This window comes from Osmerus eperlanus, chromosome 12 (genome assembly GCF_963692335.1).
Source record: "Osmerus eperlanus chromosome 12, fOsmEpe2.1, whole genome shotgun sequence".
Lineage (NCBI taxonomy): Eukaryota > Metazoa > Chordata > Actinopteri > Osmeriformes > Osmeridae > Osmerus > Osmerus eperlanus.
Genome location: NC_085029.1, coordinates 16051256 through 16068375, shown reverse-complemented (window position 1 = coordinate 16068375; position 17120 = coordinate 16051256). Strand labels below are relative to the sequence as shown.

The window sequence follows — 17120 nt, the reverse complement described above, 5'->3', positions numbered from 1 at the left end:
CCACAGCCCTGAAATGACCTCTTTCTACTGGGACGTGTACAGTCCTGTCCATAGGCACACTGACCAGCAGTATGTCAGCCTCCACCATCCGTCCTCTGGTCAACACTACCGTAACCTACCCAACCAGCAGCTTCAGACGATGCTATTGACACCTGTTGTGACTGTGCCACAGCCACCCACCATAAACAGGCGGGTATTGGAAGAAGAAGGCGCTGTTTGCCCGCTGATGGTGGCTATGGCAGTGGCGGGTATACCCATTGTCCCTGTGCCAGGGGTGGGCTTGGGTAGTGTGCTGGCAACAGCGAAATGGTTCAAAAGATCGCATCCAGGGATGGATACGGTATGGGATGCTGAGATGGAGGAGATATCAGGATCGTTGAGAGAATTGCAGTGAATCGACATAAAAACAATACTGCCAGTCAATACTTCGATGAGTAGTAGAAGTACAGAAAGATTTTGCACTGAGCATATTTATCAATAACAAACTTTACTTATTGGAGCTGTAAACATATGTGTAGTCATTTTTCTCAATCCATATTTACAGTTCGTACATATTCATATACATACTTTCATGTTTATGAATTTTCCTTGATCAGGTTGTTCATTGTGACCAAAATAACACAGAAAATAACACACATGATGGCAGGACAGACCCTTTGCATGTCAGGGGAAGGGGTACACATTATATCAGGTGAAAAAAACGGCCTGATATAATGTGTATCCCCTCTGTAACTTTTGATAGAAAAGAGCAGACATCTCCATATCATCTCAGGTTGTTTATTGTGACCAATAGAACAGAGAAAATAACACACACGAGAGCAGGACAGACCCTTTGCATGTTAGGGGAGGGAGTACACATTATATCAGCTGAAAAAACGTTGCAACGGTGCAACACCGGAACGTTACGTAAATCGTGTCATCAAACACGGACATGTTCTTACAGCGTACTCAAAGAAACAGCAGGCGGCATTTATCAAAAATGTTCTGTTAGCTACTTGGCACAGGTAAGCATTTGTTACCATGATCATTAACATTACCTTAAAAAGTTCGATAGCTAGCGAGCTAATTTTTCAGCTATACAGTAGTAAGGCAACATAAGCCATTCAGACAAGAGCATGCTAGAGGTTGGTAGCTAACCATCCACACTATCAAATGTTTACAGTCAATCTCGCACTATGTTAATGTATTTGTCAATTGTATTCACGTTTACCACGTACCAGCCAGTGTCAAAAGATATTAAGGTTTGACTAACTGTCTAGCTGTCATGTTTATATGTCATGATGTCTAGCACTAGTTCATGTAAACGTGCTCTGCTACCATTCTTGAAAGCATCTCATTAAGAAATCATGCTGCCAGGCGCCTTCCACTTTTAAGAAAGCACAGTTTGAAACATAAGGCAACATTTCTTGTCCCCAGCTGGTACCTGGCCACATGAATGATGCAGGCCCTCACCCCAGACACTGACGTTCGCCTAGCGGTGGGCCAAAGTGTCAGAACTCTCACCACCTCCAGGAACAAGGAAGAGGTGGTAACTGCTCTCCACACACTCAACAGTTATCTGAATAAGGAGCCAAAAACTACAACTACCACAGTTCAGCGAGATGAGTTCAGTCGAGCCCACTACACACGGACCCTGCAGTTTTTCATCAGCAGCATCAGTGCTGATTGGGTCCAGTTTCTCACAGCTGCTCAGCGCACTGAATTATGGGATGGCTTGTTTCTCAAAGGTCCTGCTGACCAGGCTCTGATGGTACTGATGGATGGCATAGGCTCTCTGAGGTGAGAGCTGTTCCAACATGGTCTATTAGTTTAAATGTGCATGCAGGGCTGTACATTTCCCAGATTTTCTTAGTTTTTTCTGGTGTGTGTGTGTGACTGCAGATCAAGAGATCGCAGGTGCAAGTTCCCCTCTACTGTACATCGCTTTAGATGTATAGATCTTCTAAATTAATACATTATTATTTTTACCCCTAGCAACCCCAGTGCTGGTCTGGACCGATTGGTCAGCATCCTTGTGGAGTTCCTACAGAGCGGTCGTCTGATGGACTTGTTGTGGTCGTACTGCCAGGGAGCAGGACCCTCTGACTCTCCCCAGCTCAGAGAGACCTTGCTGGGCCGTCTGGTGGCTCTGCCAGACCTCACTGCCAACCGCCTGCACCCAAACAACAAACCCCTCTTCCTGCCTCAGCAGTATTACCCTCTACTGGCCAGAGAGATGCTAGCAGCACTGGAGAAGACCTGCAAGGCACTCCGAGGTACAGGTCATGTCCATTTTATACTAGAACCTCTTTAAAATGGGAGTTGGCATACAAGTCACCAATGTTTTTTTTTTATGTTTTCCTCACGGGTAACAAGTACGTTTGGGTCATTTACATGTTTCTTTTCAGATGGAAAAGACTGCTCTCTGACATTTTTGTCTCAGACTTTGGGGAAGGTGTGCGTTCAGGGACACAGTGGTAAGTTAGATTTACTTTCATGTCTTCAATGTTGAGACTAGTAATCCTAATCATCAGTGTCTGCACCACTCATGCACGCCCAATCAGAGATGGGAAGTAACAAAATACAAATACTTCGTTTGAAGGTTGAAAATATTTTTGGGGAAAGTTTTAGAAAAAAAGATTCGAAAGGTTGAAAGAATATTTTCCCAAAAAAAGTTTCTAAATAAAAGTTTAGAAGTTGAAAAAAAAAATCTGTGTTCTCTTTTCTGCAGAGTTGGTGTTCAGGGATCTTGCCCCTCTCCTCTCCTCCTACACTCGCTCAGACATGGTGTGGCAGAGGGTGTGCTGGAAACTCCTGGAGAATGTTCCGGAACGCTGGTTAGAGGCCGTGCTCACTGGGCTAATACCAGCTGTGGATGGGTATAGATGCCTAACTGACTGGATATCCAGTTGTGTGTGTCCATAGTAACATCTGCCTTTCTATGCTTAGTGTAAAATAATCCCAAACTGGTCTCTTCCACAGGCCAGATGCTTTCGGTCGGATCATGGGAAACCTTGTTCTGAAGAATAAAAAAGCCCAGTTTGTTATCACTCATAAACTGTTACTGCTTCAGTACAGGCATGAGGTGAGAGAGGTTGGCTGGTACCATAGAGTCACTAGTGACAGTACAGTTACACACAATTTAAGAAAACATGAAAATGCATGACAAAAACAAAGATGTCTGTGACTGACAGCTTTCTCCTCCTTCTAGACTCGTGTTTTGAGGATTCTTCTGGGTTATCTTGCACAGGACAGAGAGAGAAGGCCACTACTTACCCAGGTGTGTTTCTAGAACATTTACAGTAGGCTGTGTAAAACGAGAGGGTACAATTTCTTTGTTGAGGTGTGCTTGCATCAGTTGCAGCATGAACCATGGCCTGTGGCGTTTCTTTTCGCAGTTTCAGCTCCCATCTCCCAGAAGCTAACGAGCTAGCTGAACTGAGTACTGTAGGTAAACGCGCACAGGTTTGTGACTGTGGCTAGCTAGTTATTTATCTCTACAGTTACTAGCTACCGCTACAAGCAACGCTTTCTGGATCAAGACAAACATATTGAAACCGACATTGTCTATGTAATGAAAAAATTGACGAGTAGTGAGGGTGGAAAATAATACAAAATAAATAAATATATATATGAGCGAGAATAATAAGTTGTGCCCTTGCCAAAGAGGCTAGCACACCCAATAACGATGAAAAAAAATTACACATTTGCAGCGTATTACCTGCAGTATTTGTTGTTGACTGACTGTGTGTGTGTGCTCAGGTCCTGCGATCGCTGTGCCAGACCTGGGCCAACCCCAGTGCGGTGAAACACACCTCCCTGGAGCAGCAGATGTACGTGAGCAGAGCCCTACTGCTGTGTGTGGGCCTGCTGAACGACGCAGAGCTGCAGGAGCTACGGGCAGGTGACTCAGCACTACTGTCCCCGCCAGTCAAATCAGTACAGGATGAACACTGAATATCAAAGCTGCAAACAAATGTTTCTATTGATTAATTCCCTATGAAAGTGTGCCTTGTTGTATGAAAACATGCTGAAGCTCATTGAAGGTAGCTCAAAACTGTCTTACCTCCTTAACATAATTGAGTTATGTCCCTCCCCTCCTTTTATCAGCATAATGATACACATTTGTTATTGTGACCCCTCTCCTGCCAGAGCTGCTGCAGTGCATGCTGGGAGGCATGCAAAGCCATCTGGACTGCAGTGTGGTGGGGGTGAGGCGCATGGGCATGGCGGTGGGAGAGTGTCTGAGCTCACGGATGGATTTAGGCGGTACCAAGCTCAAGTTTGAGGTAGAAATGACCAATGCCAATGACCCTGTTCAATAGCCATACGGATGATTGATTATAGGCTGTCTAAAACCCACATTCGAGTAAAACCTTTCTATTAAGTGCTGTGACTGAAAACACTTACATTTAGTCATTTAGCAGACGCTCTTATCCAGAGCGACTTACAGTAAGTACAGGGACATTCCCCCAGAGGCAAGTAGGGTGAAGTGCCTTGCCCAAGGACACAACGTCATCTGGCATGGCCGGGAATCGAACTGGCAACCTTCTGATTACTAGCCCGATTCCCTAACCGCTCAGCCACCTGACTCCCTAACTTGGATTTGTCTTGCTCTGTGTCCTGGGTGTCATCGTCTTGCCTCCTCCTCCCAGTATGAGCAGAATGAGGACACCCTGGAGCTGCTCTCTCTCATGACTCCTCCTCCTGATGAACACCAGGAGCCATCTCCCCACAGGTCAGCCATCATCATCCCTCCTCCACAGGGCTAGGCCCGGGCGGCTCACACCCACCTACACAGCCGTTCTCTCTGGTGTCTGGAGAGCTAGCGATATTTATTTTTCTCACCTGTTTGCAACACTTCTTCTCATCACGTTGGCAGGATGAGCCCTGACAGAGAGGTCAAAGGGCAAACCTCACCCCTTCAGGAGGCCCCGCCCACGGCTACCCAGCAACACAGAGCAGGACCAGACTCAGATCTGGATAGGTGAGAATGAGCACTGATCTCTGTGTACCACACACAGTATGTGCATGGAAAACAATATGCTACTAATGCTGCGTGTGTGTGTGTGTGTGTGTGTGTGTGTGGACCAGCGATGATGAGCTCACCCCCTACGACATGTCAGCTGACCAGGAGATGAGCAAGACTGCCCCCCCGCGCTACCTCAGAGACTGCCTGGAGGGTAGGTCCTAATCATCACTTGCTTCGGCAACTGTTTTGGTCAGAACCCATGTATCCATCAGTTCGTCTATCCATCCACCTACACATCCGCCCATCTATTGATTCATCCGCCCTCCTCCCTGTCCAGCCTTCCTGACATCTGAGGAACCTGAGCGTGTGGAGCTCTGTTTGAGAGCTGTGGAGGGCCTGGTTAGGAACAACCCTTCTACAGCCCAGGAGGTAACACTCTCTCACACGCACATACACACACACACACACCAATGGTGTGTATGGCTAGTGTGTAACCTGGTTGTGTGTGTGTCCAGGTGGGCGTGCAGCTCACCAAGGTGCTGCTCCACATGGAGGACAGCTACAACACAGCTGGCTTCTGGGGCCTCAGACAGGGCGCCATGGTCGCCCTCGTCGTCACCGACTGTGTCCCCGTAAGAGGCCTCACCTCCTATGTGCTGTCTTTGTTGAAATCCACTCAACGTGAAATCGAAATAGTTGGTAGACGTACTGTCAGCCCAAAATAGCCCATGGCCTCACTGTAACTGAATTTTAAGATTTCATATACGTTTGATATTTCTTTTTATTTAGCTTTAGTCGCCAAATTGACACACAAACCGTAACTCTCCATCCCCTAGGTGACAGAGTACCTGACTACTGAGTTCTTCTCCATGAACTACAGTATCCGACAACGCCTGGATATCTTAGAGGTGAGGGAAACGAATGCTTCTCCACGTCTTCAGTAGTCACAAACCACACTCAGGTGACATCCTTTGTTTACGGGGTGTTCAAAGTGTTGACCTGTCTCTTTTGTATGTCAGGTCCTGGCAATGTCAGCCCAAGAACTCTCTCAACCAATCACAGCTAAAGATGGCCTGTCCAAGGGAGTTTCTCCTGTTACCATGGGTATGATCCCTTACCCCGGCAACGACCCTGTTGACTGGCGACAAGTGGTAGAGAGGCGAATCCAAAGTAAGACGACGCGTATCAGCAAGGTAGGTTGCATCTCAACTTCTTGGTTTTGTTTGTTACAAACAACAGTTTGATGGGCAGTCATTCGGAAGTGCAAACTCAAGCCACAGCTCATGTCGGGACCTATTTGACGGTGGATGACTCTGTTGTTGTGATGCCTACAGGGAGTGACTCGCCCTCCAGCCAAGGCCACCCCAAATCGCTACGCCCCTGTGGCTGGGCACTTCTTCTTTCCTTTGCTCAGGAACTATGACAGGTGAGCGTTCATCCCTCTTCGTCTCGTGTGTGTTTGTGTGTGTGTGTGTTTTTGTCTGTGTGTGTGTGTATGTGTGTGCGCAGGGCCGATGGTAGAAGGTTGTGTCTGTATTGGGGAAACTACAGCCTGTTATGCACATGGTATGTCGTAACAGAACTACCATCAGTGTCTCCTCACTGTAAAGCCACACTCCACCTCGTTCCCTAGACTTCAGGTGACCTTTGACCTCATGGGGGGGGACCACCTGGTTCTGGGAAGGCTGATTCAAACCCTGGGCCTCTTGATGCACTTAGCTGTCAACGCTCCCGTAAGTTAAAACACAGGCCTCGTCTTTAATCTGGTGTCACCTTGTGAAATGCTTAGTGGCTAGTGAATGTGTTTGACTGAAGTGTCCGTCACTGGCTGCAGGTGGCCACTCAGATGGGCCGCGCTCTTTTGGACTTTGCTTGGGCGGTGCGTTACCACGTCGACCAGTGAGTACCTATAAAGCAACGTACAGTACAGAAAGCAAAAAAAAAATATGTTGTTAGGGTTTTATGAAGTCCCGCTATCCTTTAATATCCTGCTAACCCCAAATATAATACAGAAAGCTGTCGGATAACAAGATGTTTTAGATACGGCGACAGGAAATAATTTTTTCTCATCTCTTTGTCTTAAGTCTGAACCTGTATCAGCCACAACGGTGATGACAAACAATCTCTGTTTCCAAAACAGGACGGTGCGGCGAGGCGTGCTCTTCGCTGTCTGCTCGGTGTTCCTGAGCATGCCCAGTCAGAGCCTGCTGGAGGAGCTCAGTGATCAGCTGTTGGAGACCAGGGCGTGGCTCGCAGGTGGGAAGACCTCAACCTTAATGAAGCGATTCATGTATTTGTTTAGCACTTTTATCCAATGCGGCCGGACGGAGGGGTATGTGAACCTGCAACCTCTAGATCTGCAGTCATTAACCACTGAGCTATTACTGTCCCTCATGTATTGTCCTCAGAAAACGATCTGGCGTGCCGTTTTATAAAAATATATGTTAATGGAATCAGATTAAGATGGGAGTCCCTTGTAGTAGACAGAAATAAATTAGGATCACGTCAGGGTTTTGAAGTTGGTGTATTGGCATAGAAGACGGTTTCACTGGTTTTTCTTTACCTCTGGAAACTATATGGATTTGGTCGCATTATAGACAGCTGCATTCCACGGGTGTTCCAGTTCTGTTATTGTTATTATAAAGGATCTTATACAGGAATAACTACATAGGCCTTGTTCTGGTGTTGCAGCTGTATCGTGTGCGTCAGTCAGAGATATCTATTACACCCCAATACACACACACGCACACGCGCACACACACACACACAGCTGGTAGGAACATTTCTGGGAAATGGTGTAGATCCAGGATGTTCGTCACAGTAAAAGCTGGGATGTGATCTGCGCAACACTATCAATCTCAACCCACAAAGGGCCCAACTGGTTTACAAATGTCAAACTGTCAAAATCATGAATCAGAATCTTGTTACAGCAGCACACATGGCCTGTGTAGCCTTTCAGAGTGAATGCTCTGGTTAGCGCCGATGCTAGCAGTACTGACCTGCTGTTGTGTTGTTGGCAGATGTGGCAGAGAGCGACCCTGACGCGGACTGCAGGAGTCTGGCTGTACAGAGCCTGGTGCTGCTTGAGAAGAGTCTGAAGGCCGGTCTGGAGAACCCTGCCCTGGGCTCACAGTCATGACCACCACACGGGTATACCAATGGGGCCAGAGTCTTCCTTGGTCGGATAAGGCCAGTGTTCAGTTAGCTGGTTCTGAGTGCACCGGCCTTGGGACACAGGCTGGTACGGAGGGAGGCAGAGAGCAGATGAGGACCACCGGACACGGGCAGGCAGAAGGGGTGAGAGGATGTGGAGGACCCTGGACATGTGTGGAAGTGCCCTTGTACTGGCCTGCAGGTGCTAGCCTTACTACTGCATATCCTGGAACACGTGCCCAGATGGAGGACTGACACGCACGCATTTATTTGATTCCTTTACCAGAAGAAGCCTTTAAAAGGCAGTAAAGAGGATGTCATCGGACCAAAATAAAAGGATTTAAATGTACCTAAGGAAGATGTCTTTTTTTTCTTCTTTCCTGTGTGGGAACCTTACTGTACCTCTGGCTGTTTGTTTACACAAGGATGTCCTGTAAATGGACTGACACACACACACACAATGAAAATACTATGCATCCTTCCCTTGGTGAAATACCTCATTGATGTATTTATGTGCTATGATTTGTATACATAAATAGTCCTATTTCCCAGCATCGGGCAAGAAAGGGTAGAATGAGGTCGGAACTTTTCAAATATGGCATACTTGCTATTAATAAAATAATAAAATAACTGCTTCATAAGTTGAGTATGACCTAGCTTACCCAATGATTTGTAAACCGTGTGAATCAGTTGAGTGAAACAATGATTATATCAGTGCTTTTTAAACCCAAATTAATATTTTTCTATCATTGCTGCAAACAATGGCCACATTTAAGATTGAACTCCCCATGTTCACAAATCGAATGTATTATTTATCATTCATCATTTAACATAGAATGTTTGGTTTTAATGTATTGAGATTACATGTTTGGTTTCGCAGAATGTATTAATTTGCGCCAAACTCAAAACGATTACCCTTATTTGCACTCAGTTATAGCATTAATTACACGCAAATATACACCGACCATGGGCAATACAAGATCCGTGATCGATCCTCCATCCTACAGGTAAGCGTTTTCGATAAATTGATTTTAGTATTTATCTGTAGGCATAATACAAAATAAAATACGAATGCATTGTTTCTCCTAAATCAAGATGTTCATGATGTTCGCTTTGCACATTAGTCCAGAACATCGTGGCCAGATCTCACAAGAGCAGAACCTTCCGTCAGGAGCTGGCGAAGCAGAAGAACTCTAGAAGATCTATGGGGAGTACTGCAAGAAGTTCTCAGGTCAGTCCCTGGGGATTGTGACCTTCTCCCAGGATCAGGACAGATGTCTGGTGGCGCCGGCCAACATGGTGTCTAACCTCCTGGGGCACCTTCAGCCTCGGCTGTCCCGCTCAGCCACCCAGTTTGACCTGAGCTCCTCCTCTGAGTCCCGGGGCTGGGCCCAGCCTGAGGGAGGAGGCAGGGGGAGGCAGGGGGGGCTCGCCTGCTGCTGCAACGTGTCCAATGAGGACATGGAGGTCTACAGGAGTCAGGTGGCTGAGCGGTGAGGGAATCGGGCTAGTAATCCGAAGGTTGCCAGTTCGATTCCCGGTCATGCTAACTGATGTTGTGTCCTTGGGCAAGGCACTTCACCCTACTTGCCTCAGGGAAATGTCCCTGTACTTACTGTAAGTCGCTCTGGATAAGAGCGTCTGCTAAATGTAAATGTACACCATCTCATCTCCACTCAGGAACGACATCTGAGCTCCTTGATTCATTATTCATTTGACATTTTAATAAAATCGTTAGCAGTAATATTATTTTCTTTTTTTCTTTTGTTGGTTTGTTTGACAATTGTAGGCTATGTATTGCAAGAGTTATTTGCAAGTTAATCAGACTTCAAACCTACTGGAGTGATGGTTGACATACGTAACTGAACTTCTACCTGAGCCCACAGGAGAGCAGTCTTATTAAACATTTAAAGCCTTGGAAAGCAGCTTTGTAGTGTTTTCCCCTCTGATTTCGGTTGTGTAGGTCAAATATTTGTGGATTTTAGTTTTGAATTTTTCAACCGTTGCAAAATGTTAACCATAACCAAAGCTCAACTAGCAACTTTTTTGTGCGAACTACACGGTGGCATTTTTTCTGCACTCGGTGATTTCCGTTACTCCTCCTCTCGAGTCTTCGCGACGTTGTCGGGGTAACTGGAAGGGACGCTTAAGTTCCACCCGCACAGAGCAAGAGGTACCAAACACAATACTAGACTAGATAGCGATTTCAACTGTAACAATCCTATGCTGTCAGGAGTATTTATCAGGTTTACGACTGCAGCATTTAGGAAGCTCTTCAGGTAATTCCTTATTCCGAACATAATACAACATAAGCTTAGCAAAACCTTTATACGCTAGCTAGCTGAGCTTTTTCCACACAGGCCTCTGCACACACTGGTAGCATCAACTGGATTAGCAGTTAGCACAAGGCAAGAGCGAGCTTGATTAGCTAGTTAGCTGATTTTTGGGGGTACTGATGTACTACCATTGCTTACTGCATGTGTGGTTGTATGGTTTCACGCACGTTTACAGAATGGGCCACAAAATGGGAATACATATGTTATACTTAACCTAGTTGTAATATCAAGCTATCATGTAACATTGCTATCAAGTTGGTTACCCACTTAGCAATGGGAGACAGGTACAGTAGATGGCACTAGCTATTTTTTCTACTTCCAAGCACGCTAATAAGGATGGGTTACAGCTCGTCTTCTGTTTGTATATTTGCCAGGCTTACTTCTCAGTCCCAAATCTGAACATGTAACGAAAAGTCAGATCTGTACATAATCACGTTAAGTTTAAAGTCCATGCTCTACATGTTCTATCAAACAAACAAAATTGTAATTCTATCTTTATTTTGGTCAACAATAATATATTGCTTGCTCCTTATCTTTCATGATCTCTATCATCCTCATCCTTCTGCTCCACAGAGCAGGGCAGCCGGGACATGGCGGTGTACTTTGATCACCGTATTGAGGCCCCTGAGTCTAGCGGGGCCCCTTCCCAGGTAGCATGGCACTCCACCCAGCCTGTACTGGCTGTGGCATCCAACAGCCCCACCACCGGAGGTAACATAGACCTCTATCTTCAACAGGTGGGCGAACCTCCTCGGAAAACACTAGCTCACTTAAGAAGGATAGATGTGTTCATATTCAATGTATAAAGACTAAAATGTTATAATAATAATTAACAGATAACAGTAAAACTTTTATAGAAATATATATATTTAAAAGTATTACTATTATACCTGTTTAATGTCTCCAGTGATGATTCCCGGTTTGCTTTGTTCATCCAGGGGGAGTGTGTGAGCAGCTGCCATGTGGACCGTCCCTTTCAGCCCACGGTGCTGGCCTGGCACCCCACCAAGCCTGTGCTGGCGCTGGGCTGGGAGACGGGCGAGGTGCTGCTGCTGCCTCACCCCTCAGGGGAGCAGACGTCCCTGCCCACCACACACACCGCCTGCATCACCCTGCTGGAGTGGAGCAGCTCTGGCAGTCGCCTGGTCACTGGGGATCAGGTGGGTGTGAGGAGGAACGCTGTAGAAACGTACACACACTCTCACACACACACATGCACTCTCACGCACACACATACACACACTCTCACACACACACACACACACACACACACACACTTCTCACACACAAGTCACTGGTTACGTCCACAGATGGGAGTTCTAGCGGTCTGGAAGATGGACGCCAGAGGACGACTGCAGGGAGGTCATTTTGTGAAGCACGAATACAGCAAACCTTTAACCTACTGCATCTTCAGACCAGCTCCACCAGGAGAGTGAGTAACAAGAACCCACCAGAACTCCTCATTGACTTCCAGAACCCTCAAGCTAACTACAGTCTGCCTAACCCTCTCCAGCCCGCTCCCCCTGCAGCAGAGGCAGTAGTGTCACGCTGATGTGTGTGTGTGTGGCGGCAGGGATGTGGCGATGATGGCGAGAGCGGCGGTGAGCGGGGATGAGAGTGCTCTGGACATGTTCACCTGGAGGAAGGCTGGGAAGGGGGTCCCCCTCAAGATGGGCCCCCAGGAGGGACTGCTGTTCTACGTCAGCACGGCCGATGGTTAGATTAGATCAGATATATGTTATTGAGAGACACCCTCAAAGTCTGTGTGTGTGTCTGTGTGTGTCTGTGTGTGTGTGTCAGTATTCGAGTGTGTGTTTACGCGTCTGTGTGGTGTGAAAGAGATATTTCACTCCTGTGTTTCCTGCTGTTTTGTTAAAAGATGTGAGGGTGGGCTTGATGTTAACTGTGCTAACCCCATGTGACTGTGTTTCCTGGCGTTCCCCAGGCAAGGTGCACTGTGTGGACGAGCGAGGCCGGAGCAGCTCTGTCCTCAGTGTGGAAGGTTCCATCCAGAAGCTCTTCTATTTGGAGAGGAGGGATGTTCTGGGGGTTGTCACGGAGACACTGATGCTGTCGCAGTACACTCTGGGACCTGAGGGGGGAGCCCAAGAGCTGATGAAGGTACTGCTTCACTGCCGCCATGAATTCTTCATACGATTATGTGAATAAATCATCAACCCATTCAACTATTGCCTTTATCTAATACTGTTTATTGGGTATTGCTTGTCTAACAGGCATTATACTGTTATTCACAGATGTGTGTGTGTTTCTGTGAACAGGTCAAGCTAAGTGGAAAAAGTGGTCAAACCACAGACATCGTCTGGACAGACAATGGACTGCTTATCACAGCAACAGGAGAGCAGACAATCAGGTCAGACACACACACACACACACACACACATAAATATACAGTCCCACACAACAGGACACATAAGGACAATGCAGTTGACCTTCTGTGTATGTGACCTGGCAGGCTTTGGGACCTGGAGAGGGATGATAACTACGTCCTCTCTCTGGATGAACGTCTGGGCTTTGAGAAAGGAGAGCTGCTCAACTGTGTCTCCTACTGTCCAGGCAAAGGTACCGTCAATACTGCTGATGTCTCCTGATGCTGCATCAGGGTATTCATGTGTTACCAAACGTTCAATGGATCACTCTGGATATGGGAAGGATCGTGATTGGATCGTGATTGTTCTGTGCTGGTTGTCCCAGAGATCCTAGCTGCAGGCACAAACCGTGGGCGTATTGCTCTGTGGAAGATGCTGGTCCAGCCCAATGCACGGAACGACAGCAGGACCCAGTGGAAACTGCAGACGCCCACTGAGCTGGAGGGCAGCATCAGCCAGCTGCAGGTACGCCCCACTGCAAGGCACACCATGCTACATGTGACTCATCAAGAAAGGCCTTACCAAACTACAAGTACACCCCACTGCAAAGCACACCGTGCTACATGTGACTCATCAAGATAGGCCTTACCAAACTACAAGTACACCCCACAGCAAAGCACACCTTGTGACATGTACAATATACTTTATTGTTCCTTTGGGGAATTTGACAATTCAGCTCGGTGTCACTGCATTTAACAAATAAAATGTGTGTGTGAAGGGAGTCAGGTGGCTGAGCGGTTAGAGAATCGGGCTAGTAATCTAGTAATCTGAAGGTTGCCAGTTAGATTCCCGGCAGTGCAAAATGACGTTGTGTCCTTGGGCAAGGCACTTCACCCTACTTGCCTCGGGGGAATGTCCCTGTACTTACTGTAAGTCGCTCTGGATAAGAGCGTCTGCTAAATGTAAAATGTAAATGTGTGTGTGTGTGTCTCCAGTGGGGTTCCAGCCTGAGCTTGCTGGCTGCCAGCAGTGAGAGCTCAGTTCAGATCCTGTGTGAACATGTGATGTCGGCCCACTTCAGCCAGCAGGTGGCGGCGGTGCAGCTCACCCCGTCCCAGCTCAGCCTGACCCTGTTCAGCACGACCACACAGCTCACCCTGCGCTCAGACATGCACATCAGGGGCGTCTGCGTCACCAAGGTAACCGGGGCTCCCCCCCCGGCGTTCGCCGTAGCAAGGCTTTGGGCCGTCGTAGCGTCACGCGTGCATGCGTGTGTGGTTCTAACGGACATGGTTGTGTGTGTGTGTGTGGTGTGTGTGTGATCGCCTCGTCCTCAGAACGCCGTCACCGTGTGGAACGGGAAACAGGTGACCGTCCACGAGATGGCCGGAGATGTCCTGCGCAACACAGGTGACACACCCAGCACAGGAGACACACCTAGCACACCTAGCACAGGTGACACACCTAGCACAGGTGACACACCTAGCACAGGTGACACACCCAGCACAGGAGACACACCTAGCACACCTAGCACAGGTGACACACCTAGCACAGGTGACACACCCAGCACAGGAGACACACCAAGCACAGGAGACACACCTAGCACACCTAGCACAGGTGACACACCAAGCACAGGAGACACACCTAGCACACCTAGCACATGAGACGCACCTAGCACAGGTGACAAACCTAGCAGAGGAGACACCCCCTCGCTGGGCGACACTCACCCAAACCAGAGGCTGGTGTTCTGTCCTGCGGTCTACGCCTGAGTCTTACCCTCCTCCCATCCTTCCCCCCTCACACCTCCACCTCCACCAGGGTCTTTCCAGTGTGAGTCCCAGGTCTTGGCCGTGCACGATGAGAACATCTACTCTGTGGAGCCCAACAGGGTGCAGGTCCGCACCCCTCAGGTCAGTACCCCTCCTGGAGTCCTCCACCCAGCCTTCACTGTCCCCCCCCCCACTCCTACACACAGAGACACATGCACGCTCACTCACACTGTTTGTAGACATGAATGCACACACACACACTAACACACACACACACGCAGGTATGTGGTAAGGTAGCCTGCCTGGTCAGTACCACAATGTCACATGATTGGTTTGTGGGATTACTTACACACACACACGCACAGATATTTTTCCACCCAGGTGAAGTCTTGTTTCTAATACCTGTCTACTTCTTGCCTGCTGCCCAGGGAACAGTCAAGCAGCTGTTGGCTTTCTCTGAGGCGGAGGGCAACCCTGTCCTGCTCAGTGTGTGCCAGGCCTACCTGGTGGTTGGCACGGACACCGCCCACATCAAAGTCTTCGATCTGACCCGCAGGTCAGTCAAACTCCGGATAACAGCTTTACTGAAGCCACACATGGTTACACATGGCGCAGTCACAGCTAACCCGGCTCCTGCCGTACTTAACAAGGCTGCTTCTTTCAGATCTGTTGATTTCCGTGTCTCCGCAGGGAAGCGAAGGCTCACTGCAGTGCCAAGAACCTGGGGGAGCAGATCCCCAACCTGGGGGCACTGCGCTCCGTCAAGTGTAACGCCAACGGCAACCAAGTCAGCATTCTAGTCACACAGGTAGGTGGATGATCACACTGACATAACTACACGCACACACACACTTACACACACACACACACACACACACACACACACACACACACACACACACACACACACACAGACAGACACTTAGCTTATTCGACTGTTCTCTCAGGGAAGTTAAAAGTGACTCTTGGATTGTAATTCTAATCTTAACACGTTTTGTAGGCTCACCTGTTTGTTATAATTCCATCTTTTCCCCTTTAGGTGAATGGGAGACCAGACAACAAGGTGTACTTCTATGACGTGGAGATGGACACTGTCACATACTTTGACTTTTTCACTGGCAGGCCACCAAGTGGGATCTCCCTGGCTGAAGACATGGAGAGGTACTTCCCTGCGGTGTGTGTGTGTGTGTGTGTGTGTGTGTGTGTGTGTACGTGTGGGAAAGCGTGTGTAATTCCTGTTGGGGTTGTGTTCCAGACATCACTCCCAGGCCTCGGAGCTGAGTGGCCGGTGTCCCGTGACTCACTGCTGGGACGAGAGCGAGCCCCGCCTGTTTGTGTGTGAGACGGCTCCTGTGAACAGCTCCTCTCGCCATGACGACACAGACGAGGTAGGGCCTACAGCTCCTCTCGCCATGACGACACAGACGAGGTAGGGCCTACAGCTCCTCTCGCCATGACGACACAGACGAGGTAGGGCCTACAGCTCCTCTCGCCATGACGACACAGACGAGGTAGGGCCTACAGCCACCGCTTCAGCTCCAGACAGATGTCTGTGGCGGGCTCCCTCTCATTCTGACAAGCTGCTTGTAGGGATGCTCATTTTCGAAAAAAAATTATTGGCCGATAACCGACGCTCGTTAGCGACCATTAACCGTTAACCGACAAGATACACTTTTTGAATGGACGAGTGTCTGTGACCCATAAAAATAAAAATAAAAACATAAGGGGTTGATTGTTAAATAGCAGCATAAACAACAACAGAACAAAAACAGATTAATAAAACTGATATCCATTTCATAAAACAGACACACAAAATATATCTGTACATGTTAAGGTGGACATTTAAAGCATTGAATGTAACCACCAGACCTCACCCTACCACCTTAACTAACACATTTTCTGCGGGAAACCCTGTCCCTAGTAGTGTGACACGTGGGGGTGAAGATCCAGACAGATGTTGGATCTGAGGGAAGGCCTATCATGATGTCATCCCCCCTCTCTCTCTCTCTCTCTCTCTCTCTCTCTCTCTCTCTCTCTCTCTCTCTCTCTCTCTCTCTCTCTCTCTCTCTCTCTCTCTCTCTCTCTCTCTCTCTCTCTCTCTCTCTCTCTCTCTCTCTCTCTCTCTCTCTCTCTCTCTCTCTCTCTCTCTCTCTCTCTCTCTCTCTCTCCTCCCAGGTGGATGTGCTGGTGGTGACGCTCTTCTGCACCCAGGAACATGGGCTCCTCCTGCAGGACTCCTTCCCCAGGTCTGCCAGCCTGCAGGCCCTGCTGGCCCTGGACGTGCCCTACTACTACTTCACATGCAAGGTAGGCCAGGCGGGTTGTGAGGTCATCACCTCGTCCGGGTTAGGGCCTCCCTCTCATAGTATATCAGAGGCCACGTTCATATTTTGACCTTTTTTTTTTTTTTTTCAACATTGTGCAAAATTAATTTCATGTCACGCGCATTATCTGTGTGCTTGGTCTCCAATCACACCGTCTGTGAAGCTGTTGTTTCGGAGGGGTGCTGTCTTTCTACCGGAGGTAGGTCGTCTTAGCCCAGCGCCGAGCCAGCTATACCCTGCCCTGCCAGTGACATCATCAG

At 48.2% G+C, this 17120-nt stretch overlaps 2 protein-coding genes across 5 annotated transcripts in view; both read left to right on the top strand.

The window, feature by feature from the left end:
- Positions 1 to 902: 902 nt before the first annotated feature.
- On the top strand, positions 903 to 8784 carry telo2 (TEL2, telomere maintenance 2, homolog (S. cerevisiae)). Of its 3 annotated transcripts, none has more exons than XM_062475320.1 (21): positions 903 to 1004; positions 1417 to 1779; positions 1975 to 2255; positions 2388 to 2456; positions 2711 to 2816; positions 2962 to 3064; positions 3191 to 3259; positions 3742 to 3883; positions 4132 to 4268; positions 4635 to 4717; positions 4862 to 4966; positions 5074 to 5162; positions 5289 to 5380; positions 5467 to 5583; positions 5788 to 5859; positions 5971 to 6144; positions 6286 to 6377; positions 6585 to 6684; positions 6786 to 6850; positions 7092 to 7207; positions 7972 to 8784. In XM_062475320.1, exons 2-21 carry the CDS (start codon positions 1436 to 1438, stop codon positions 8088 to 8090), a joined length of 2475 nt encoding a protein of 824 aa, XP_062331304.1. In that variant the 5' UTR covers positions 903 to 1004; positions 1417 to 1435; the 3' UTR covers positions 8091 to 8784. The 3 variants fall into 3 exon arrangements, with proteins under 3 accessions (XP_062331304.1, XP_062331302.1, XP_062331303.1); XM_062475318.1 differs by having other exon boundaries at positions 2711 to 2858; positions 7972 to 8782; XM_062475319.1 differs by lacking the exon at positions 903 to 1004 and adding an exon at positions 1031 to 1124 and having other exon boundaries at positions 2711 to 2858; positions 7972 to 8783.
- Positions 8785 to 10243: 1459 nt separating this feature from the next.
- Positions 10244 to 17120, top strand: part of ift140 (intraflagellar transport 140 homolog (Chlamydomonas)) — a 28482-nt gene continuing 21605 nt past the window's right edge. Inside the window, exons 1-18 of one of the 2 annotated variants that reach the window (XM_062474998.1) lie at positions 10244 to 10383; positions 11014 to 11177; positions 11379 to 11600; positions 11751 to 11872; positions 12014 to 12156; positions 12386 to 12561; positions 12720 to 12811; positions 12914 to 13020; positions 13153 to 13292; positions 13763 to 13966; positions 14105 to 14177; positions 14586 to 14677; positions 14965 to 15092; positions 15227 to 15344; positions 15576 to 15697; positions 15792 to 15924; positions 16712 to 16843; positions 17024 to 17059. In XM_062474998.1, coding sequence (XP_062330982.1) covers positions 11031 to 11177; positions 11379 to 11600; positions 11751 to 11872; positions 12014 to 12156; positions 12386 to 12561; positions 12720 to 12811; positions 12914 to 13020; positions 13153 to 13292; positions 13763 to 13966; positions 14105 to 14177; positions 14586 to 14677; positions 14965 to 15092; positions 15227 to 15344; positions 15576 to 15697; positions 15792 to 15924; positions 16712 to 16843; positions 17024 to 17059 — 2187 coding nt within the window. In that variant the 5' untranslated portion in view covers positions 10244 to 10383; positions 11014 to 11030. The remainder of the gene's footprint in view (positions 10384 to 11013; positions 11178 to 11378; positions 11601 to 11750; positions 11873 to 12013; positions 12157 to 12385; positions 12562 to 12719; positions 12812 to 12913; positions 13021 to 13152; positions 13293 to 13762; positions 13967 to 14104; positions 14178 to 14585; positions 14678 to 14964; positions 15093 to 15226; positions 15345 to 15575; positions 15698 to 15791; positions 15925 to 16711; positions 16844 to 17023; positions 17060 to 17120) is intronic. The other variant, XM_062474999.1, reaches the window with a different exon arrangement.